A 26,553-nucleotide genomic window follows, 5' to 3' on the forward strand; every position below is an offset into this window, starting at 1 on the left:
TAAATTGTATAGATGAGACTACAGGAGTTCGGAGTTGGGAGAAATCACTTTTTTAGCTAAAGCAATTAGGGGAAACTTTATGGACAGAGTAGAATCTGAGCTGGTCCTTAAAGAGGTCCTTAAAGAAAACATTTTACATAGGTAGAGATGGGGATGAGAATCTTCTTAAGGAAGACAAATCTGAGCACAGTGATGAAGGGTAAAACAAATAAATTAACTAGTCAAATACTTGGCCTGAAACGAGCTTGGGTTACTGGGTAAGGGATGAGTATTTGGAGTCAAGGAGATAAAGAGTTCAAATCCCACATGATACTTACTGGGCAATTTCTCTATGGCTCTGTGACTCACTTTCCTTATCTATAAAATAAAGAGGCTGAACCCCAGTCTGTAAAGTCCCTACGGGTTCTAAACTGTGAAGCACTATTACTCTATGGTCAGGTCATTCAGATAGAAATACAATCTCATAGTACTATTTGAGTAAAAAAGATTATCACTGAAAAAAGTATTATTGAGATGATACAAAGGGTGAAAAGCTAGGAAACATTTATTTATATTAAGAAACAAGTAAAGACGGAAAGAATAGATATGAGCATTTTTCAAAAGTCAGGCATACATGTAGCAAAAATTTTAAGACTTCATTTTATAGAGTCAAAGGATTTCCCACATGGAAGAAAACCCAGGGAACTTCAGTTTAGCCTTATCTGAGATTTGTAACTCATTGCCTTTAGTAACGCCTCATTCCTCATTCCAATTTTTTTTTATAAACATCAATTGTCAGGAAGTTTTCCCCTTATCATGCTGTGACCTTTAACTTCTACCACTGTTCCTAAGTCTATCTTTTGAGGTCAATTAAATAAAGTCTAATTTCTCTTCTACGTGTTAACAATTCTTCACATTATATAGTAGTTGCTTCATCTTTCATCTTCTTCTGCCCTATTCTTTCAGGTTTTTTTACTCTAGGTGAAGAGTTCTCAATTAAAAGAAAATTCTCATATGCCTGAATTTCTTTGCCATCTTTGTAGTTTTGGGATGTCATAATTCAGCTTATTGTCTTTCCTTAAATGTAGCATGGAGAAAGAAGCAAACTAATCCAAATGTATTCTGAGCAAAGCAGAGTACAGTCAGATAATAACTTCCCTTTTTCTGGAGACTGCTTCTTTAAATGAAGCCTAATATTAATGTATTAGTTTTTCTGGTGATCATTCTATCATTATCATCTACTGAAAATCCTAATTTTTTTTTCACATGAACCATTTCATTTTTTTAAATGCTAAGATTTTTTTCTCATTTTTATCTTCTCTCTGAGTAAAAAAAAAACAACAAAGGAAAACAAAATTTAAAAATGTCTTCTAAAAATAAGAATAATTAAGCAAGACAAATTTGTATACTGTCTATGCCCAGACATAGTAGTTTATCATATCTTTGTCATAAGGTGGATGGCATTCTCTATCACTGATCCTCTCAAATTATGGTTGACCACCATATCAATCAGAATTCTTAAGCTTGCCAGAATCATTTTTTATAATATTGATTTTTTAAAGTATAAATCATACTGGTCCTGATCACTTCACTTTACCCATATGAAGGCCATATTGAGTTCATGCAATAAAACATTCCAGGTTTGGGACTTCCGGTTAAGATGGCGGCTTAGAGAAAGCTGAAGTTCAGATCTCCGGAAAACCCTTCCCGACTGATCTCAAACTAGAAGCTCCTAAGGCGCCGAAATTCAAAACGATCAACAGCACAGACCCTGGGAACCCTCCTCCTGGACCTGGACCTGGTTCAAAAGGTACGGCTCCCCTTAAAAGCCAGAACCCGAGATCCCTCGGACCTCAGGGGTAGGAGCGCAGAGTCCAAGGCTCCCGGAAGCGGCAGCCTTGCCGGGCTCAGAGAGCAGGGTCTGAGGAACAACAACCCTCAGGGTCTTCTACCCAAGTCCCAGTCCGGGTGAAAGTTACTGCCTGGGGCTTCCGCTGCAGAGAGCCGGTTGGTCCGGGTGAAAGTTACTGCCTGGGGCCTCCGCTGCAAAGAGCTGGTCGGTCCAGGTGAAAGTTACTGCCTGGGGCCTCCGCTGCAGAGAGCTGGTCAAAACAACAGCAACCCTCAGGGCGGGCAAGACAGCCTCACGGGCTGGATCCTGCTATCCAAGTCTCAGTGAAAGTCTGTGCTCTGGGAGCTTGGGGAAGCGGCAGCCCATCCCCCCGCAGGCCGACGAAACAGCCTCACGGCCAGGGATTCTGAAGGCAACTTCCGGAAATCGAGCCAGGGGGAGAGTGTGGCCTCGTGGTCCGACCCTTCCATTCCAGTTCCAGTGAGGCATATTCAGTTTAACCCAGGGAACGCTCATAGAACCAACATCTGCCCAGGACTAAAGCCTCTGATCACCAGACAAAGACAAGAAAAGCCAATCCTCCACGTTCAGAGATGACAAACTCCACAGAAGCACAGAAGCCCCAAAATACCAAGAAAAATAAGAAGAAAGGGGCGACTCTGGACACATTCTATGGAGCCAAAATACAAAATACAGAGTAGATAGAAGAAGATATACAAGAAAATTCTCCAAAATCTTCCAAAGGAAATAGAAACTCTCCACAAACCCATGAAGAATTTGAATCAGAAAGGACCAAAAAGATGGAAGCCCTCTGGGAGGAAAAGTGGGAAATGATGCAAAAGAAATTCACGCATCTACAAAACCAGTTTGACCAAACTGTAAAAGAAAACCAGGCTTTAAAGCAAGAACTAATAAAGCAAAGCCAAAACACCAAGAAATTAGAAGAGAACATAAAATATCTCACCGACAAGGTGATAGATCTGGAAAACAGGGGGAGAAGAGAAAATTTAAGAATAATTGGACTCCCAGAAAAGCCAGAAATAAACACCAAACTGGACATGGTGATACAAGATATAATCAAAGAAAATTGCCCAGAGATTCTAGAACAAGGGGGCAATACAGCCACTGACAGAGCTCACAGAACACCTTCTACACTAAACCCCCAAAAGACAACTCCCAGGAATGTAATTGCCAAATTCCAAAGCTATCAAACAAAAGAAAAAATCCTACAGGAAGCCAGAAAAAGACAATTTAGATATAAAGGAATGCCAATCAGGGTCACACAAGACCTTGCAAGTTCTACGCTGAATGATCGTAAGGCATGGAACATGATCTTCAGAAAGGCAAGAGAGCTGGGTCTCCAACCAAGAATCAGCTACCCAGCAAAACTGACTATATACTTCCAAGGGAAAGTATGGGCATTCAACAAAATAGAAGACTTCCAACTTTTTGCAAAGAAAAGACCAGAGCTCTGTGGAAAGTTTGATACCGAAAATCAAAGAGCAAGGAATACCTGAAAAGGTAAATATTAAGGAAAGGGGAAAAATGTTATCTTCTTTTACTCAAACTCTCTTCTATAAGGACTACATTTATATCAACCTATGTATACTAATATGTGGGGAAAATGTAATGTATAAATAGGGGGTAAAGAAAGACCAAATAGAATAATGGTTCTCACACAAAGATTCACAGGGGAAGGGGAGGGGAAGAAAACTCCTATAAGAAGGAGAGGAAGAGAGGGGGGGGGGTTTACTTAAACCTCAATATCAGGGAAATCAACTCTGAGAGGGAAAAACATCCAGATCCATTGGGATCTTGAATTCTATCTTACCCAACAAGGGTAAGGAGAAGGGAAAACCAAGGGGGGGAGGGGGAGAGGGAGAACAAAAAGGGAGGGAAAGAGAGGGGGGAGGGGGAGGGAACAAAAAGGGAGGGACTAAAAAGGGAAACATCAAGGGAGGGGACAAGGGGGACTGATTCAAAGTAAATCACTGGACTAAAAGGTAGAGCCGAAGAAGAAAAGGTTAGAATTAGGGAAGGCAATCAAAATGCCAGGGAGTCCACAAATGACAATCATAACTTTGAACGTGAATGGGATGAACTCACCCATAAAACGTAGACGAATAGCAGAATGGATTAGAATCCAAAACCCTACCATATGTTGTCTTCAAGAAACACACATGAGGCGGGTTGACACCCACAAGGTCAGAATTAAAGGATGGAGTAAGACCTTCTGGGCCTCAACTGATAGAAAGAAGGCAGGAGTGGTAATCATGATATCTGATAAAGCCAATGCAAAAATAGACCTGATCAAAAGGGATAGGGAAGGTAATTATATTTTGTTAAAAGGGACTCTAGACAATGAGGAAATATCATTAATCAACATGTATGCACCAAATAATATAGCACCCAAATTTCTAATGGAGAAACTAGGAGAATTGAAGGAAGAAATAGACAATAAAACCATACTAGTGGGAGACTTAAACCAACCATTATCAAATTTAGATAAATCAAATCAAAAAATAAATAAGAAAGAGGTAAAAGAAGTGAATGAAATCTTAGAAAAATTAGAATTAATAGACATATGGAGAAAAATAAATAGGGATAAAAAGGAATACACCTTCTTCTCAGCACCACATGGCACATTCACAAAAATTGACCATACATTAGGTCACAGAAACATAGCACACAAATGCAAAAAAGCAGAAATAATGAATGCAGCCTTCTCAGATCACAAGGCAATAAAAATAATGATTAGTAATGGTACATAGAAAACCAAATCTAAAACCAATTGGAAATTAAACAATATGATACTCCAAAACCGTTTAGCTAAAGAAGAAATCATAGAAACAATTAATAATTTCATCAAGGAAAATGACAATGGCGAAACATCCTTTCAAACCTTTTGGGATGCAGCCAAAGCGGTAATCAGAGGCAAATTCTTATCCCTGAAAGCTCATATTAACAAACAAGGGAGAGCAGAGATCAATCAATTGGAAATGCAATTGAAAAAACTCGAAAGCGATCAAATTAAAAACCCCCAGCAGAAAACCAAATTAGAAATCCTAAAAATTAAGGGAGAAATTAATAAAATCGAAAGTGATAGAACTATTGATTTAATAAATAAGACAAGCTGGTACTTTGAAAAAACAAACAAAATAGACAAAGTACTGGTCAATCTAATTAAAAAAAGGAAGGAAGAAAAGCAAATTCACAGCATTAAAGATGAAAAGGGGGACAGCACCTCCAATGAGGAGGAAATTAAGGCAATCATTAGAAATTACTTTGCCCAATTATATGGCAATAAATACACCAATTTAGGAGAAATGGATGAATATATACAAAAATACAAACTGCCTAGACTAACAGAAGAGGAAATAGAATTCTTAAATAATCCCATATCAGAAATTGAAATCCATCAAGCCATCAAAGAACTTCCTAAGAAAAAATCCCCAGGGCCTGATGGATTCACCTGTGAATTCTATCAAACATTCAGAGAACAGTTAACCCCAATACTATACAAACTATTTGACATAATAAGCAAAGAGGGAGTTCTACCAAACTCCTTTTACGACACAAACATGGTACTGATTCCAAAACCAGGCAGGTCAAAAACAGAGAAAGAAAACTATAGGCCAATCTCCCTAATGAATATAGATGCAAAAATTTTAAATAGGATACTAGCAAAAAGACTCCAGCAAGTGATCAGAAGGATCATTCACCATGATCAAGTAGGATTCATACCAGGGATGCAGGGCTGGTTCAACATTAGGAAAACCATCCACATAATTGACCACATCAACAAGCAAACTAGCAAGAACCACATGATTATCTCAATAGATGCAGAAAAAGCCTTTGATAAAATACAACACCCATTCCTATTAAAAACACTAGAAAGCATAGGAATAGAAGGGTCATTCCTAAAAATAATAAACAGTATATATCTAAAACCAACAGCTAATATCATCTGCAATGGGGATAAACTAGATGCATTCCCAATAAGATCAGGAGTGAAACAAGGATGCCCATTATCACCTCTACTATTTGACATTGTACTAGAAACACTAGCAGTAGCAATTAGAGAAGATAAAGAAATTGAAGGCATCAGAATAGGCAAGGAGGAGACCAAGTTATCACTCTTTGCGGATGACATGATGGTCTACTTAAAGAATCCTAGAGATTCAACCAAAAAGCTAATTGAAATAATCAACAACTTTAGCAAAGTTGCAGGATACAAAATAAACCCACATAAATCATCAGCTTTTCTATATATCTCCAACACAGCTCAGCAGCAAGAACTAGAAAGAGAAATCCCATTCAAAATCACCTTAGACAAAATAAAATACCTAGGAATCTATCTCCCAAGACAAACACAGGAACTATATGAACACAACTACAAAACACTCGCCACACAACTAAAACTAGACTTGAACAATTGGAAAAACATTAACTGCTCATGGATAGGACGAGCCAATATAATAAAAATGACCATCCTACCCAAACTTATTTATCTATTTAGTGCCATACCCATTGAACTACCAAAATACTTCTTCACTGATTTAGAAAAAACCATAACAAAGTTCATTTGGAAGAACAAAAGATCAAGGATATCCAGGGAAATAATGAAAAAAAAAACACATATGATGGGGGCCTTGCAGTCCCAGACCTCAAACTATATTACAAAGCAGCAGTCATCAAAACAATTTGGTACTGGCTAAGAAACAGAAAGGAAGATCAGTGGAATAGACTGGGGGAAAACGACCTCAGCAAGACAGTATACGATAAACCCAAAGATCCCAGCTTTTGGGACAAAAATCCACTATTCGATAAAAACTGCTGGGAAAATTGGAAGACAGTGTGGGAGAGACTAGGAATAGATCAACACCTCACACCCTACACCAAGATAAATTCAAAATGGGTGAGTGACTTAAACATAAAGAAGGAAACCATAAGTAAATTGGGTAAACACGGAATAGTATACATGTCAGACCTTTGGGAGGGGAAAGGCTTTAAAACCAAGCAAGATATAGAAAGAATCACAAAATGTAAAATAAATAATTTTGACTACATCAAACTAAAAAGCTTTTGTACAAACAAAACCAATATAACTAAAATCAGAAGGGAAACAACAAATTGGGAAAAAATCTTCATAGAAACCTCTGACAAAGGTTTAATTACTCATATTTATAATGAGCTAAATCAATTGTACAAAAAATCAAGCCATTCTCCAATTGATAAATGGGCAAGGGAAATGGATAGGCAGTTCTCAGATAAAGAAATCAAAACTATTAACAAGCACATGAAGAAGTGTTCTACATCTCTTATAATCAGAGAGATGCAAATCAAAACAACTCTGAGGTATCACCTCACACCTAGCTGATTGGCTAACATTACAGCAAAGGAAAGTAATGAATGCTGGAGGGGATGTGGCAAAGTAGGGACATTAATTCATTGCTGGTGGAGTTGTGAACTGATCCAACCATTCTGGAGGGCAATTTGGAACTATGCCCAAAGGGCGACAAAAGAATATCTACCCTTTGACCCAGCCATAGCACTGCTGGGTCTGTACCCCAAAGAGATAATGGACACAAAGACTTGTACAAAAATATTCATAGCTGCGCTCTTTGTGGTGGCCCAAAACTGGAAAACGAGGGGATGCCCATCAATTGGGGAATGGCTGAACAAACTGTGGTATATGTTGGTGATGGAATATTATTGTGCTCAAAGGAATAATAAAGTGGAGAAGTTCCATGGAGACTGGAACAACCTCCAGAAAGTGATGCAGAGCGAGAGGAGCAGAACCAGGAGAACATTGTACACAGAGACTAATACACTGTGGTATAATCGAACGTAATGGACTTCTCCATTAGGGGCGGTGTAATGTCCCTGAACAACTTTCAGGGATCCAGGAGAAAAAAAACACCATTCATAAGCAAAGGATAAACTATGGGAGTGGAAACACCAAGAAAAAGCAACTGCCTGAATACAGAGGTTGAGGGGACATGATAGAGGATAGACTTTAAATGAACACTCTAATGCAAATACTATCAACAAAGCAATGGGTTCAAATCAAGAAAACATCTAATGCCCAGTGGACTTACGCGTCGGCTATGGGGGGTGGGGGGGAGGAAAAGAAAATGATCTATGTCTTTAACGAATAATGCTTGGAAATGATCAAATAAAATATATTAAATAAAAAAAAAAGAGAAAAGAAAAAAAAACATTCCAGGTTTCTCTGAAATTGCTCCTTTAATAATTTTAACATTAGTTTTCTATGTTATTCATATCCAGCAATTGGTTAACCATTCACAACTGATGGGCAACCCCTTGAGTTTCAATTTTTTTGCTCATTACGAAAAAGGATGCTATAAGTAGTTTTGTACATATAGGACCTTTCCCTCTTCTTTGATCTTTTTGGGGTACTGGACTAGTAGTGGTTTTTCTGCAACAAAGAGCATCAGCAGTTTAGTAATTTTGGGGAAGTAGTTTTTGGGGAAGCAGAATTGCTTCTGGAGTGACTGGAATCATTTGCAGATCCATCTATTTTACATCTATATACCTATTTTACCCTACCAACATTTGTCATTTTTATTTTTGTCAGTTTTGCTGAGCTGATGGACAAAAGATGGAATCTCAGAGATGCTTTAATTTGCATCTTTCTAATTATTAGTAATTTAGAGCATTTTTTTTACAAATGGCTACAGATATCTTGAATTTTTTTTTCTCTTGACAAGTCTGTTGACATTGTTCCCCATGTATCAACTGAGGAACAAACTTCTTTATGTCACATCTTCCTCCTCTTAAATTTATGCAATTGAGCTTTTGAGCCTAAGTACAAAATTTTACATTTATTTACTAAATGTATCTTCTTAGATTTACCTCATTGTTTCATGCTGTGAGTATCTTTAGGGATTCCATTTTTATCATCTGGTGTATTAGGTAACCTTTTCAAGCTTCAAGTCACCCATAAACCTGATAAGCATGCTATTAATTTCATGATATGCCTTAGGTGCTATCTCCTACAGAGCTGTGACAACTATGTTACATTAGATGCCTGTGTGAGTGTAATAGCACAGAGAGAGTCACTCTAAAAATATTTCATTGCTTCTTGCAGATCCAAGAAATAAAATGTTGAGAGGAAGCTACTTACACAGAGGACATGTAAAACCACAGCTCCTTGTCGTCGTTTTTCATTTGTAAAGATGTCATTTGGGAATTCATGGAGAGCTAGAAAATGAAGAACAAAAGAAAAATCAATATTTAAACTTTTTCAGCATTAAATACTATAGTTAAAGAATGGAAGCTGTTGAATATAAAGGTACATAGGCAATTAATACTTTTTAATGATAATTACAATTTTATATTAAATGTAAAGATTAATATTGGTAAAATAGCTAAGGAGTTATTTTAGTGGCACTTAGGTAGCACAGAGTTGGGTTGAGAGTCAAGAAAAGTCCAAATCCAGTCTCAGACACTTTCTACCTATGTGACCCTAAACAAGTGTGTAATTAGAATCTGTTACCCTAAAAAACTATGATTCCCAGCACCCTACTCACTTCCTGTCTTTATGTACTAGAGAAAATAGGATATAAATTGGATATAGTTCTGTATCTGGTGCTCTTTCCTTCCTGTTCTGCCTTTGGTGGAGCAGTGATTTTTGAGCAGGTAGAAAAACTTAGTCATGTGGTTCTGTTTTGTCAGATAATAAACTTTATAAAAATAATACTTGAAGTATTGGACATTAATTTAAATCTTATATAAGTTATTTAACTTCTGCCTAACTCAGCTGCAAAATGAGGATAGTAGCATCCACCTCTCAGAACTGTTGTGAGGATCACAGTGTAATAGTATTTGTAAATGCTTTGCAGAGTTCCTGGCATATAAGCTTAATAAATGTTTTTTTCCCTAAGTTTTTCAGAATTTTTTTCTACAATATTGACTATAGTGTTCCTGCTCACTTCACTTTGCCTCTATGAAGGCCATGTTCCTTCATTCCTTCGTTCTTTCCTTCGTTCCTTTGTTCCTTCGTTCCTTCCTTCCTTCCTTCCTTCCTTCCTTCCTTCCTTCCTTCCTTCCTTCCTTCCTTCCTTCCTTCCTTCCTTCCTTCTTTCCTTCCTTCCTTCCTTCTTTTCTACCTCCCTCCCTTCCTCCCTTCTGACTTCATTTTCTCTCTTGCTTTTAGAGGGAGAGTTCCTAGATCTGTGACATAAATGTTGTGGGGAATTTCCATTGTTTAAACCTTCTCCACCAACACAATTTAGTAACTCCTCTGTTTTAAAGAATTGTCAGAGGGCCCTGAGAAGTTAAATGATCTATGGTCTTTCAGCTAATGATTATCCAAGGAAAAATTTTCACCCAGATCTTCTTGATTCCAAGGTTGGCTCTCTAACTACTATGTGGTATTATTACTAGTAACTAGTAGTTGAGCAACTGAATTCAACAGATTTTTGGCTGGGGTCTTTCTGTCATTCTGTGGTAGTGCCTCAGGTGGAAGATACTCTTGTGGACTGGTAAGATTAGGGTGCTAGGCTAGGAGGAAATTTTTTTTTAAATTTCCTTCTCTCCTTATTTCTTTCTTATTCATATTATTCACATTAAAATTAAATTGTTAAAAGCTACTATCATCCTGGTGACTTAAGGGTTAATTATTTCATAAATGGAGACCATGACAATTTTTATAACTAATATTATATTTCCAAACCAATTTCTAAATATTACATTTGGTGTATTATTAATTTTTCAACATTACAAAAGGGAAGGGCCCAGCAAAGGGTTGGGTTACCTTGGAGAGGACTTTGATGCAATGGGAGAAACTACTATTTAGTTCTAACTTAAGGTTTATTGTTCTGTCTGAAATAGGTGAGTCTGGGATTTTCCTTGGCATGTGTTCTTAGGGGAAAGAGGCCGACTTAGGGTCTCCAGATTTCAATTTGACAATAGAGCCCCTCCATCAATGCCCATAAGCATCTTTACTGTAATTTATAGTCTTTGTGAGCCAACCATGACATTGAGAAGGCAAGTTGCCTTCTTCCCAGGATCATCTAGCCTATGTGTGTGTGAGGCAAGACTTGAATTCAATAATTCATGACTCTAAGTCAAGTTCTCTATCCACTGTGCCATCCTTATTTCAGAAACAGTAACTTCTAAATTGCCTACTATCAGTATGGTTTTACCAACATCTAAGAGTCTTTAATTCTGAAATCTGCCCTTACCCATTGAAAACTTTTTCCACATTGCTCTACAAAATGGTTGGACCACCAATAGTGTACTAGTATCTTTATCTTCCCACATCTCCTCCAACATTTATCATTTTGCTCTTTTATTATTTTAGCCAATTTGATATCTTAGAGTGGTTTTAATTTACATTTTCTCATCCATATTTAGAGCATTTTTCATATGGCTACATATAGCTTTGATTTCTTTATCCCAAAACTGTCTGTTCATATCTTTTGACCATTTATCAATTGGGGAATGGCTCATTCTTATAAATTTGACAAAATTCCTGAGGTCTGAATTCCACAGCACTAATATGATCCTATTTTCACAGTCTTTGAATCTCTAAACAGTAATCATAAGAATAATAGCTAGCACATTTAAGTTCACATAGCACTTTACTTCTGCTATATCATTAGATTCTCAAAACAAGTCCAGGGTTCTATTCACTCCCCCAGTTAGCTGCCTCTAGTCAGAAGCCAAACTGTCCCTACCTCTTTTCTTTCAGTCATTTCTACTCCTAATGATGATCTCTTCTGTACCTGCTCCCCAACTCCAAAGGAGAATTCTAGGGAATGGACTATACTTCTTTCCCAAGAGTATTTTGAAGCATGTTAATTCAGAATAATTGAAATCAACATATTCATCAAGGTAATATACTCCAGGTTTAGGCTTAAATATGAGAGGAGAAAAGGCTTAGAATATTGGAATTGTTGAGGTTGGGAAAATCCTGGACAACCTCAAAGAACAGAGTATCACTATCAGCAGAAGCTATCGCTGGATGTCAAGACTACTGAGGGAGTTTATATATATATGTGAAATTATAAAGTATTAGGGAGCACAATGGGAATTTAGAGAAAGGAAGGAAAATATACAGGGGGCAAAGCACCAGCAGGGAACTCATTATACTTCTCCCTCTACTGAGTTCTGTCACCTTTCTAACTGGGGGAGGGGGGCGGGAGTTATCAATTTTGCTCTCCAAGAGCCTTTAGGGAACAAGATACTGTTTGATTCTGGTAGGGAAAAGTCTACCAAGAAGTATAATTATCCTTTATGGGTTGCCAGAGTTATTCAATTGAATTGAAGAAAACATGTATCTTGTCTTATGGAGAATACTAAGATAAGTAAGTTCTTATCCTGGAGGAGTTTATAGTCTTGCATAGGGTAAGATTGGTGTTGAAATAACCATAATTACAAATCATGAAAACTAATTTTTGAGAGATTTCAGAGGAAAATATTAATCATTTACATTCTTAGCCTGCACAAGGTTGCCCCAATATCACAATCTAGGAAGGTTCTGCATCACAGAGAAGGGGAAGGAAACAAGAATTTATTAAGTATCTGCTCTGTGCCAGGCACTATATGTGGTGCATTACAAATATTATCTCATTTGATCTCACAAAAGCCTTGGGAGTAGGTGCTATTATTATCCCCATTTTACAATTGAGGAAAACAGGTTAAGTCATTTGTCCAAGTATCTAAAGTCACTTTTGAACTCAGGTCTTCCCAACTCCAGGCTCCAAGCTCTATCCACTGCACCATTTAGCTAGCTGTTCATAATCTAGCACAGAACTTAAAATGTTGGGTTTAGGATAATAATAATAATAATAATGATAAACTTGGTTTAAAATTCTTTCTCTGATAACCTATTAGGTGTAATCAGAATTGTAGATATTTATGTCACATATTGCTATGCAATAGCAAGGTTCAAATGAGACTATATGTAAAAGGTACTTTAAGGAATTACATGAATATTAATTATTATTAACATCTCATTACACAACAAAACCAAAACTAGTCATAATATTTAATCATCTGTTTATAGCATTTATGAAAATCTTTCTACTGTACCAAGTATTTTTAAACATTTACCCTAGCTAATTGAGTGATCCTGGTAAATTTACTTAACCTCTATCTGCCTCTGTTTCTTCATCTGTAAAAAAGGAGAATTATAAGAGTATTAATTTTCCAGAGTTGTGGGGATAAAATGAGAAAGAACTTGTAAAGTGCTCTGTAAACCTTAAATTGCTAGCTCTCTCTCTCTCTCTCTCTCTCTCTCTCTCTCTCTCTCTCTCTCTCTCTCTCTCTCTCTCTCCCTCCCCTACCTCTCCTCACACCCTCCATCTCTTCCCCCCTCTCTCTCCCTTCTTTTCTTCTTCTTCATCTTCCTCGTCCTCCTTCTTCTCTTCACCTCCGCCTCTCCTCCTCTTTCTTATTTTTCCTTCTTCATTTTCCTCCTCTTAATGGTACTTTCAGGGACTCAATAAATTACAATTAGATGGTATTAGTAATGGCTAGTTCATCAAATTCTCTGTTTTCCTCCCTCTGAACTTATCCTTGGCATGCCAATTTCATTGGAATTATATAACACAAGAGACTGAAATTCCTCAACAACTACAATATTCAACAAGGAAATCCTAGTTTGAAACTTCTATAAAAATTCTCGATTCCTTGAGCCTCCCAGGACCAAAAGTAATAATACTCTCATTTTGTAGAGTAGGCAGCATGTAAGCATCCAAAAGAATTGAGAGATCCTGCCTCCCTAGTTTGTTTTCTAAGTAAATAACATGGATGGTTTTTGTTTTTGAGACCAGGAGTTCTTTATACCAAAGTGACTAAGATCAGCAAAGAAGGAGACATTTTATATTATTTAGATATATAAACATCAAACAGAAAACCAAGGGACATATTAACAGCTCTAACCCTGAAATAACCATCAGAAAATTTAATCATTATGTATATTTCTTATATTTCTGTTTTCAATTACTAAAGTTTCCCTTCCTCCATTTGAGTACAGTGAAGTGAGAGAAATTATACTTTAATTTAGTAAGCAGGTATGAAACGCAGAATCATTTCAAGAAAGGGCTTAGCCTCACTCAAAATTTCCACTGAGTGACAGTTTGCTCTGTTACTTAACCTAAAAAAATGTTTATTCACAACACCACTATTAATTAATACATTCACTAATGCTTTCTTTCATTTATTGACATTAACTCAAGTGGATATGAGTACAAACAAAAATTTTAAACCATTAAAAATCAATTATTTCAATATCCTGTTGATTTAACACATTTCTATCATTTGTGCTCACGTTGACAAGCTACTAATGGACAGTCCTCCCATTCACTTAGTCTTAAGTGCCATTAGATTAGGGCCCCAAATCACGGACTACATTCCTAGCCAGGAACACAGAGTCCTAGAACCCCCCCAAAAGGACAACTAGCAAAGAGAGTTGGATACATTAAAAATCCCCTTTAGAGCCAAGGTTCAATTCTCTTTCAAGTCTCTTTCATAAGTCCTGGGGTACATATGCAATTGTTTCTTTGCTTTGATTTTAGGTTGCCAACAGCCTGACATTTAGATTTTAAAGTACTTTGGTCCCCTACAAATTATGAGCAGATCTAACCAGAGGAATACGGCATACAGTGGCATCTATCTTGTACTCCATCCAACAGGATGACAAGAAAACCAAACATATTTCTAGCCCTTTAGGGTGTACAAAGCACTCTTTCTTATTTGTTCCTCAGGATAACTCTATAAAGAATCTCAACCCTGTTAGGCAGGTGGGATTACTGCCCCTATATTCCAGGTGAAGAAACTGAAGCTGAAGGAAAAGTCACATTTCAAAATGATTAGACTTGTTCCACTTGACTCTGGAGGGCACAACTAGGTGAGTGAAAGTAGCAGAGTGGCAAATCTAGGCTTGTTAGAAAGGGAAAAGCCTTCTAAGAATGAGGCGTCTATAAAAGCAAAAGAAGCGACACCAGCAGGTAATGGTTACCCTTCACTGAATTCTCAGAGCAAAGAGTGGATGACCACCTGCCAGAGAGATTATAGTAGCAAGACTTTGTAGGTATGAGTTCAGCCATATGACCTCTGAGAACTCTTCTAATACTGAGATTGCCTGAAAAGTTAAGTGACTTCCCACCGTCCTGCAGCTTACCTCCAGCAGAGATTTGACTTGAACAAAAGCCACAAAAACACACTGTTAGATGAGACATCACTGGCCATCCAATCCAATTCATATCCCAGACAGAATCTCTTCACCAATATACTTGAGCAATGGTCATACAGTTTTGGCTTCAAGACCTTCAATGAGGAGGCAGGTAAGTGGCTCAATGGATAGAGAGCCAGGCTTGGAGAAGGGAGGTTCTGTTCAAATCTAGCACCAGACCCTCCCTAGCTGTGTGACCCTGGGCAAGTCACTTAACCCCCATCGCCTAGCCTTTGCCCCTCTTCTGCCTTGGAACCAATACAAATTATTGATTTTAAGACATAAGATAAGAGTTTGTTTGTTTGTTTCTTTTTTAAGAAAAGCTCTCCAGTGAGGGGAAATTCACTTCTTCCTGATATAGCTCATTTCATGTTTGGGTTGCTCAATTTAGAATTCTTTTGAGTTCAATATATGCAAGACATTTTACAAATGTTATCTTATTTGACCCTCCTAATAACTGTTAAATAACGGCTATCATTCTTCTCATTTACAGATGAAGAAATGGAGGTGAAGAGATGGTAAATGACTTTCCTAGGGTCACTTAGCTGGTAAGTATCTGAGGGTGAATTTGAACTCAGGTTCTCCTGACCCCAGGACCAGCACTTTATCCCCTACATCTCCTAGCTGCCTTAGTAACACTAATAATTCCACTGGCAGTTAACTTTGGAATGGAAGACCCAAAATGAAGTGAGCATGAGTCTTAAAAACCCCCAAACATTAGCAGCACCGAGGGAAACATGGCCAACTGCTTTCCTTCTATACATAGCTGCTACTTTATGCATAATACAACATCCATCTCTGGTTCCCAAATGAGCTGGGATTCATAAATAGGTTTGGAAAGGTCAGTAAAACCTTTTCGACTCCTACATGTCTGCCAGGGGAGTCCCCTTTGCATCAGTGAGGGGGTGGAATGAAGCCCTTTAATTTGACTTTCTCTAGGGCCTGAAGTATCCTATTCTTGAACAATGTCTTAGTTTGAAGGTTGGGAATATCCAGAGAACTAACTCAGTGACCACCACAAGCAACATCTGAAGGACTACTCTCCAAGGCTGGTTTTGTATATCCCACTCAGAAAACTGGGAAACATATCTCCAGATCTAAGTCGATGGTGAGAGTCTAGAGTTGAAACCAAGGGCAGTTCCTAAGGTATAATCCTAAGGATGGATAATTTACCCTCCATAAGATTTTCCTTGGTATTAAGGAACCAAATTTTCTAGTGGGGGGCAAATATTTATTCTGTCAGGAATAAATAAGATCATGGACTTTATAGCTAGAAAGGACTTGAAGATCCCTGAGTTAAACCCTTGTAAGGACAATGATCCTCAAAGAAATTGTTACTTGCCCAGGGTTACCCAGTTTAGTAAGGGTGTGAGGCCAGATCTGAACCCAAATCTTCTTGCCTCCAAGTCTGGTATTCTATCTATTACCGTGTTTTCTGTAACATAAGATGAATCTTTTTTTTTTTATCAGAACATCAAGTTAGAGGGACAGGAAGAGATTAGGAGTTGGGCATATGACAAAAAGTGTTTTGTTTTTTTAAACAGAAGCAGTTTTGGAATCTTTTAAATCTCTCATCTGTTCATCTTTCTGAAGCAACATGATTTATTTTCCTAACTCCACTCTCTTATTTTGTTCTCCATTTTTATCTTAAATACCAAATGATAGATCTTCACTGTGCAGGAAACTAAAAGGCAAAAATTGCCATTTCTTTCCATGAAGAAAAAAAATGTTTATGGATTTTGGCAAGTCCTATAGTCTAATTTGCTCAGGAGCAAGCATCTGGTGGTTGAAGTGAATGAACTATAGAGAAACTTCAAAAAGAGAGCTAATTTTTTTCAAATAATGGTAGAAGAGGAAGAAAACTTATCTCACAGACCCATAGCACCATCCATCCTAAAGATAAAGTACTGTTTTGAGATGATACACACATACACACAAGTCCCTGGAAGGAAAATAATTATAAATGTTAAAATGTTGTGATTAATTTAATGTAAATATAACTTTCTTAAAATCTTTTGGCTTTTTAGGCTTCCATGTTGCCTATTTGAAGGGACAAACTTTCAGCTTGTCACTATAGCAAGGTGATAGGACTCCACATAAATATATAACCTCCTGCTTTCAGTGTATAATCCTTCTAGGGAACAAGACTTTATCTAGACCATAAGCTCATATCTAGGAGGAACTGCAAAGGCTATCTAGCCCAACCCTGATGTTTAAATGGTACATTCCAGAGGTGAAAGTATCAAAGATTGGAGAGAGGTCCTTTCTAGGAGGGCAAATGAATTGACTGTTCAAGGTCCTCCCTCAGGGACTTTAGCTGGAAAAATCTCTGAGATATTAGGTTGGTATTGATAGGTGATGGAGTCTTGTCCCTGGATGGGATCAGTCAGTCAACAAACATTTATTAAATGTCTATTATGTAGGCATGTATGTGAAAGTCTATGGGGTGTGAAAGAGAATAATCCCACTTACTGTTAGTGTCTTCCTTCTGTTGATTATTTCCAATATATTCTGCATATACCTTGTTTGTATATAGTTACTTATATGCTGTAACTCCTATTAAACTGTAAACTTCTTGAGGGCACAGATTATCTTTTGCTTTTCTTTGTATTCCCAGTATCTGGTACATGTTGTTCATCATTGTCCATCATTCTGAAGAGAACCAGCAACATCACAGGGTGATGTCTTGACGTGCTTGTGAGTGGCATTTAAGTGAGGCAGAATTACATAAAGCCATCAATCTCACTTTCTCTTCCTGAGTTAATCCTAGTCCAGGGGCAAGACAAAAGTCAGGATGACATGGCTTTCCTGGGAATTAGATTTAAGTGATATAGAGGTGCACAAAGCTATCCAACCCACTCTCTCTTCCATAGTCATCTTAGTCCAGTGGCAAAACAAAAGTGAGGATGACTCTTGATGGCTCCAGATGTAATAGATGATCTTGGTCTCTTTAAAGTCTGGTCTAGCTCTAAGTACTCCATGGTGCATACATGGCTGGTTGGAACAAACTATTATCTTCTTCCCATTCTGTTGAGGTCAATTTTCACACACTGGGGGTAGACTTTCCCTTAGGATACTGGTGGGTTTGAAGCCTGTGGGCTACCTTCAATCTTCTTTAGCCTTTGTTTTTAACTAGAGACCACTATACATGCCACAGCTTCATGGAACCACAAGTGAGAGTTTGGTGAAAGGTGAACACCAAAAGCGAAAACATGTCTCTGAAAAGGGTTTGGTAAGACCTTATACCAACAGTGCCAGTCCTCCCTAAATACCCCATAGATCTCTACATACATGCCCACAAAATAGGCATTTAATAAATGCTTGTTGACTGACTGATTCCATCCAGGGACAAGACTTCACCATCTACCATCACCATCTACCATCATCAACCTTACCCCTCAATAGCTGGATCCCTGTGCAGTCTCTTCATCTGCTTGCCCATAACAGACCCCTCTCTGATCTTTGTCTAGGCTCATTCTTAATTGTTCTCATAGAACTGCCCCTTCCTCATTATCTTCCACCTACTCTGTTACTACTAACCCCTTCAACCTAATTGTCTCCTACCCCATGTCAGCCTTCTTACCTGCCTAGACTTTTAATTGTGCCTAAGGGAACACATCCTCTATAATTAGCAAACTTACTTTCATCTCTTAAAATTCTTTTCTCTTCCAAATTTTCAGCACTGACTAAGACCTGGTTCCCTTCAAATGAATCCCTTTCTAAAACTGGCTATACTTTTTCTCATGCCCTTTAACTCACAGTCATGATAAGGGAGTCAGAATACTCTTTACTTCTCATTATTATCTCCAGTTCTTCACTTCTTCTTCTTCACTTCCCTTCTTCTAAATTTTACACTTTTCAAATTTATTACTCAATCCAGATTCTGGTAGTAATTATCTGTTGACCCCCAGGACAATCTCCTCCTCTCCTCAATAGGTTTAGTGCTTGACTTGCAGACTTTCTTTCTATCACCCCTTCTGCACTCATATTAGAAGTCATCAACATATATATATATACACATATATATGCATATATATGTACTGCCTCAATTAATTTCTCATGACCTACTCTTCCCCTCCACTACCCTTAATCTTGTCATCATCCAGAATTGTTTTACTTCCCCATTCATAAACTCTACAATTTTCTTGTTTGATCATAACAGTTCATCATTCCTTCTGTCTTTTGCCTTATCACCACCTTTCTATAACGTCTATTTGTCTTATTCCTAACACTGCTGTACTGGGTAAACGTGCTTTCTCTTTCCGATGTTGACTAACTTGGTGAAACAGTTTTTCTCTATACTGTCCTCTATAATTAATTCTCTTGTTGTCTTGGTCATATCATTGATTGTGCTATGCCCACATTGGACTTGAATTATCTTGACCTTCTGCCTCCTTCATTCCAGTTCACACAGTGCTTAAAAATAATGCTTAACCCAATGCTGATTGGGTCCAGTGTGTGTGTGTGTGTATTATGTGCTTATGTTGAAGAAGTAGCATGAGACAGTATTTTAAAAAATACATTATTAGAAAAAGTAATAGACTGATCCTATGGTAGGAAGCAGAACTAGGGCAATAAAGTGTTCTAATAACCTTCCCAAATGGAGTAGAGTTCAACTCAGTCAGTCAGTCAGTCAGTCAGTCAGTATTCACTAAGTCTTTACTATGTGCCAGATATCTAGCATCTTGGGTGGGTGGAGCTTTGGAAAAATTTGGTCAGACATTATAGCCCTGGCTCCCAGCACATTTCTTGGCACATTATATGGTTTAATATTGATTTGTTAAGTTGAGTTTAAAAAGGGGCAGCTAGGTGGTTCAGTGGACTGAGATTCATGCCTTGAAACAAAAAGTTCTGGGTTCAAATTTGGCATCAGATGTCCTAGCTATGTGACCCTGGATAAGTGCTTAGCCCCTATGTTCTTCTGCCTTGGAACCAATACACAGCATCGAGGGCTTAAAAAGAATTGAATTAAAAAGATAGAGGGTTATTAAATTTCTCTCATAAGGTTTTGGTTGCAATTCATAAACAACAAACATATGTATATGGACATATAGATACTTATGCATATGTATGCATATACACACATAAACATATGTGAATGTATGTGTGTGACCCAATTGATAAGTGGTCAAACGATATGATTAAACAATTCTCAAATGAATTGCAATCCATTAAAACCAAATGAAAGAATGCTTCAAATCTCTGATGAAATCAAAATAGCCCTGATTTTGCTCATCTTCTTTAAATTGGCAAAGATGATCAAAGAAGGGAATAATCAGTTTTAAAACGGTTCTGCTTCAGTGCATTGTTGGTGGAGCTGTGAATTAGTACAAATTCTTTGGAAATCAATTTATTTTTATTTTATTTTATTTTTGGAAATAAATTTTAAATTATGCAAACAAAGTGACCAAAATGTCATACCACTTGACCCAGGAATTACATTACAAGGCTTACATTTTCAGGGGGCTATTGATAAGAAATTCCCATATGCAGCATCATATTTATAGCACACTTTTGTGAGAGCAAAGGATTGGAAACAAAGTAAAACATCTATCACTTTGGGAGTGGCTAAATAATTTGTGGCACATGAATATAGTGGAATAATACTGTGTTGTAAGAAAGGATGAATATGATGATTCAGAATGGAAAGATTCACATGAAATGATGGAGAGTGAAGTAAGCAGAGCCAAGAAAATAATATACACAACGACTACAGCAAAGTAAACAGAAAGAACAACCACAAAATAATCAAAAATGAAGCTTGCAAAATTATAAAGAACAAGCATGGCTCCAAAGAAGAGACATGAGAAGTCACTCCCACCTTTTTGAAGAGGTGGGAGGTCCACGGATATAGTAGATTACAAGTATTTCCAGGCTTTTTGGACATACTGATTGTTTTTGCTAATCCCCCCCCTTTTTTTTCTTTAAAAATATTATTTCTTGTGGGTAATGGTTCTCTGAGAAGGAAGAAGTTGAGATGCTAGAAGAAATTTTGATGATTTAAAAACCAAAAGTATCAATAAAATTTTATTTTGAAAAAAATGCCAAGAGGAAGATGGTTTTTTCAATTAAAATAAAACAAACATCTTTTATTTCCTCTTTCTACATCCTTTCTCTCCAAAGCTTTGCTAGTGATTAGGACATCTTTAATCTGTATTTCCTTAATAGATATTTGACTTTTCAGGGGCCTATCAGTATAAAGTCTGTGATGTTCACAAAGCAACCCCATATGTCTTTTCTTCACTCTTCAAATGGAATAATATCTGCTTCCAATTATTATTCCAAATATTATTCCAATGGAATAATGACCTCTGCTTCCCAGAGAAGAGTTGATTTTAGGCACTCTAGAATGTTTTTAGGATAGACATGCTTGCTGAAGAAAGACATAGTCAAGGGGAAAAATTGAGGATATATTTAGAAATGAGGAAAATTCAGCCTGACATGATACATTGGCATGGAAGAGCAGAGGTCTGGGACCCACCCAAGTAGAACAGCAACTACGTAGGTCTTGTATATGCCCTATATAAGTATATTTGTTGTTGAGTCATTTCACTTGCTTCTGACTCTTCATGATTCCATTTAGGGTTTTTGTTTGTTTTTGGCAAAATGGCTTGCTATTTTCTTCTTCAGCTTATTTTACATGAAACTGAGGCAAACAGGGTTAAGTGAGTTACCCAAGATCAGAAAGCTAGTAAGTATATGATAAAGTTGAGTTTTGGATTTAGACTCCTGATGCCAGGTTCCACACTCTATCCCCCTGTGCCACCTAGATGTCTCCCTACATAAATATACTTCATTTTAAATGAACCTTAAAATGCAAATATTTAAGACATAGTGATTAAGAAATGATTACCCTCTTCAGAAAAAGAATTTGAAATACGAGTTTATTTATAGATTTTCAATTTATATGCAACTTTTTAGAGACATCTAATAAATAAACCAAGGCAAATATGTATTTTTCCATCAAAACATGCATGCCAGTATAGCTTTTTAAACATTTAGGTCCACACTGTAGGAAGAGCTTTCTAATTTGGATGACCAAATGGAGAAGGAATAAGGAAAGATAGAAAAATAATATGATTCTACTGCCTTTCCTTTCTTGGGCCTGTCTCCCTTCTGTAGTGCCCTTTCCTTCCCCTGTAGTGCTTTTTCTCTGAGATGATTTTCTATCTACTCTGTGTATAATTTATACAGACTTTTTTCATATCCCCCTGTCCCTCAAGAATGTGCATTCTTTGAGTGTAAGGAACCCTTTTTCGTCTTTCTTTATATCTCAGCCCTTATTACAGCGCCTGGCTCATGGTAAGCATTAAATAAAAGGTTTGTTGAGTGACATTTTCCCCTTTGAGTTCAAAGGTATTCTGAAAAGGTTAGCCCAGACTCTACTGATCAGTGAATGAAGAGGAAGCTTTGGGGAACTCCCCCACAGAACTCAGAAGGAATCTATAATCAGAAAGCACAAAAATACAGAAATCAATTTGAACCAAGACTAGGGCTTAGAAAAAAGTAGAATGTACATTGATTAAGCCCTCATTTTTATGTTGATTTCAGCAATTTTATTTAGATTTTTATATTTATAGTTTGTTTATTCAATAAGCCTAATGCCTTTTGGGTGACAATTTTATTCTCTAGAGCAAAGCCAGCTGAGTTAACGTCCCTGGCAGAGTTTTAAACACTTTGAGGAGAGGTCTATCCATTTCTTTTCCCTTTGATGTGCTAATGCAAAGTACAAAGAAATTAGTACAGAATCATAGAGCCCACAGCCAGGGTCAGACTTGAGCCAGAACAGAAATAAAGCTGCAGGTACCTTTTGCCACTTTGATAGAGAAGGCTCTCAGATCCACACTGTAAGAAGTCCTTTCTCCAAATTCTATTTTCCCTTCATCCACCGCCATGTTTTTCTCTCTCCTCTCCCTCTTCTCCTACCCACTGTTTGATACATTTCTCTGTCTTTAGGCTCCAAGACTTATCTCTTCTGTTTTCCACCTTTCCCCAAACAAGGAAAGTGAAGTTTAGCCTCATGGACACTTGGTTCTATCTCAGAGGCTCATCTTTCCTCTTCAGAGTCTGGTCTAGAACCAAAGTAGATTATCCACTCCTCTTTGCTTTATGAAATTATAGGACTGATCATCTCATAAGGTCACTATTATTCATGGATGAGGATGGGGAGGAAGGTGAGAAGAGAAAAGCTATAAGCATCACTGCACTGAAGGACTTTCTTGACATACAGGTAGTTGGTGGGGATGTCGTCAAATTAGGTTAATTTGGCAGGAAAGCATGCCCATCCAATCAATGTCTTCCCTAATGAAGCAAACTACCCCCCCCCAACATATTCTTTCCCCAAAGTAACAGGTAAGTATGAATGTATTTGTTATGGAATAATAATGGTAATGGGGTAGCAAGGAGCCTTAGTAGATAGACCACCAGGCCTGTAGTCAGGAGGACTTGGGTTCAAATGTGCCCTCAGATATTTCTTAGCTGTGTGACCCTGGGCAAGTTTTTAATCCCAACTGCCTAGCCCTTATTGCTTATCTTCTTTAGAACTGACACTTAATATTAATTCCAAGACAGAAGGTAAGGATTTAAGAAAAAATATATAAATATACATAAATATAAATAAAAAATAATAACTAGAATTTATATAGCACATTAATTTGCCAAGAGCATTAGAAATGTTATCCATTTGATCCTCACAATGCTGGGAATTATTATTATTATCCCTATTTTACAGATGAAGAAACTGAGGGAGATAGAAGGTCAGTCACTTGCCCAGGATGACATAGCTGGGATATAGCCAAAGTTATTTTTGACCTCCAGTCTTCTTGACTCTCCAACTAGCCTGCATCACCTAGCTGGGAGGGTAACTTTTGGATAAAGGAATGTAAAAGGGGAGGATACTGAAAGTTAAGAATGGAACAAGGGACTAGATTTGCAGTATAATTTTTATAGGGAAAATCTGATCTATAAAGATTCTCATAACTAAGAAAGACCAGGACTTTTTCTACCCCTGATGTTCCTTAATGTTACCTGGGGGGTAGTAAGAGTACTAATGACTTTACCAAGGCCATATAACCAACATGTGGCACTGGTAGGGAGTCAAACCTCATCTTCCTGACTCTGTAACTCTATCCACTATGATGGGATATTGAAATGGGGGGGGGGGATAAGAGAAAGGAAAGTGAAGGGAATGGCTAAATAGAAATTTCCCCTTTATGATTCTTGCCCAGGCCTGGCCTTCTTCATACCCTTGGCCCAAGGAAAGGCAATGCCAAGGCTTATACAGCATCTTCCAAAGAAGTGGATGGCATAGAAGAGTCCCATGTTATTTAAATTCTACTGCCAACTAGAGGTGAGAAGAAATTAGATGGGACTTGGCTTCTTCATTTTCTGAATACAGTTTTCTAATCACCTGAGAGCACAGATGGCAGAAGGCCCATTACATCCTCACCAGAAGCATTTCAGCACTTGTTAGCCCCAGAGTTTAAATGTAATTACTCCCTCCTCCTCCCCCCTTTCCCATTTAGAGACACTCCATGACTGTGCTGAGTCGCACCCCAGAGAGAGCTACATTTGGGGAACTTTGGTGAATAAATACAAGCAGTCGTATGAATAATAAAAGACCATCATCTAAGGGAAGACAAAGCCATTTGTCTCCTCTGCATTTGACAATGACCAAAGAATCATATATTAACATGATTCACTCAAGGCCCCAAATCGTTAGTTGAATTGTCACTGGAGAGGCGTGTGTTAGGGTACATTTTGCTGTAAGCTTTTGGAAGCCAGTTTCCTCTTTCCCTCTCTGTCAAAATAGGCTTTGCACAATGACTGATAATATCACTTAACAGTGAAAGCAATGGTACAGGAGGTGAGAGATATGCTAAGGAAAATGAGCTGGGGATTTCCCCCCAAAGGCAGTGTGTTGGCAGATATTGCTCTTATTACTTCCAGAGTTAAAAGACATCTAGGAGGGATACCATAGAAGTCCCTGTGCTCCAAATCAGGAAGACTCAAGTTCAAACCCTGCCTTGGTCACTTACTAGCTAGGGAACTTTGGGCAAGTCACTATCACAAGTAGATAATCTTTTAAGCCCCTTCTAGCTCAAAGTTCCTATAACCTATAACCCAGGGCTATGATCTCCACTTCCCTTCGTGCTGTGTTATTGAGTTGTTTTTTAGTCATATCTGAGTTGTAATGTCTCCCTTTGGAGGTTTCTTGGCAAAGATACTAGAGTGGTTTTGCCATTTCCTTCTCTAGCTCATTTTATAGATGAGGGAACTGAAGGAAACAGTTAAATGACTTGACCAGGATCAAACAGCTAGTAGGTGATTAGGTCCAGATTTGAACTCAGGAAGATGATCCCTTCTAACTCCAGGATATGATCTTTATCCACTGTGCCACCTAGCTGCGCTTTGGGCTCTATAGGCAGAAAGGAAGGAAGGAAGGAAGGAAGGAAGGAAGGAAGGAAGGAAGGAAGGAAGGAAGGAAGGAAGGAAGGAAGGAAGGAAGGAAGGAAGGAAGGGAGGGAGGGAGGGAGGGAGGGAGGGAGGGAGGGAGGGAGGGAGGGAGGGAAGGAGGGAGGGAGGGAGGGAGGGAGGAAGAAAGAAGAAAGAAAGAAAGAAAGAAAGAAAGAAAGAAAGAAAGAAAGAAAGAAAGAAAGAAAGAAAGAAAGAAAGAAAGAAAGAAAGAAAGAAAGAAAGGAAAGAAAGGAAAGAAGGAAGGAAGAGTGAAATAAAGATAGAGAAAGGAAGAAAGAGAAATAAAGGAAGGAAGGAAAAAAGGAAAAGAGGGAGGAAGGGAAGGAGGGAGGAAGGAAGAGAAAGGCAAAAAATGAAAATGCCCAGAGTATAGAATCAAAGTTAACATTGGATAGGGAGGTACAAAATAAGAGAAGGATCATGCAAATAGGAGAAAGATTTAGAAGAAGAAGAGACTTCAAGGATCATCTTGTCTAATATCTTTATGAGAAAACTGAGACCCAGAGGACTTACCTAAATAAATTATCCAATACAAGTCCCTCCTAGTAAAGTAGTGAGTATACACGACTAGTATTCCAACCTAGGTTTTCTCTTTCCAAATCCAGGGTCCTTTCCTTTATACCACAGTGCCTTGAAAGTTGGAATGGAATTGAAAATGGGAAAAGATATGGAAAAAAAAGATTCCAATAGGCTTGAGCCATCAGTTCTCTTGTGTAGGCACAGGTCTTATTCTCCAGCCAACATGTGTTATTCTGCTGGGACAACAAAATAAGTCCAAGCTTAAAGCATCATACATTCAGTACCAGCTGAAATTCAACGTTTGCATTCATTGCCCCCATGGGGTAAAATAAGGTTAGAATATTTTTTGGCTTGTGCTTTGAATGGGTACAGAGCATTATAATTTGCAAAGTACTTAAGTACTTTTACATCTTTTTTCTCCCTTTTCTTCAGGCCAGAGATTGTGAATAAAACACAAATTTTCTGTATTATTCCTTTATCTAGTTCCCAAGAATAATGATTATAGCTCTGATTTATTCTG

General features: G+C 37.8%; 1 protein-coding gene across 2 annotated transcripts in view; it reads right to left on the minus strand.

Annotated features, from left to right (window-relative positions):
- The window catches only part of SLC24A3 (solute carrier family 24 member 3), a 762,044-nt gene that overhangs the window by 331,603 nt on the left and 403,888 nt on the right, over nt 1–26,553 (minus strand). For both annotated transcript variants that reach the window (XM_007476642.3, XM_016427591.2), the window contains exon 3: nt 8,982–9,058. In XM_007476642.3, the coding sequence (XP_007476704.1) occupies nt 8,982–9,058 (77 nt within the window). The remainder of the gene's footprint in view (nt 1–8,981; nt 9,059–26,553) is intronic.

Source organism: Monodelphis domestica, chromosome 1 (genome assembly GCF_027887165.1).
Source record: "Monodelphis domestica isolate mMonDom1 chromosome 1, mMonDom1.pri, whole genome shotgun sequence".
Classification (NCBI taxonomy): domain Eukaryota; kingdom Metazoa; phylum Chordata; class Mammalia; order Didelphimorphia; family Didelphidae; genus Monodelphis; species Monodelphis domestica.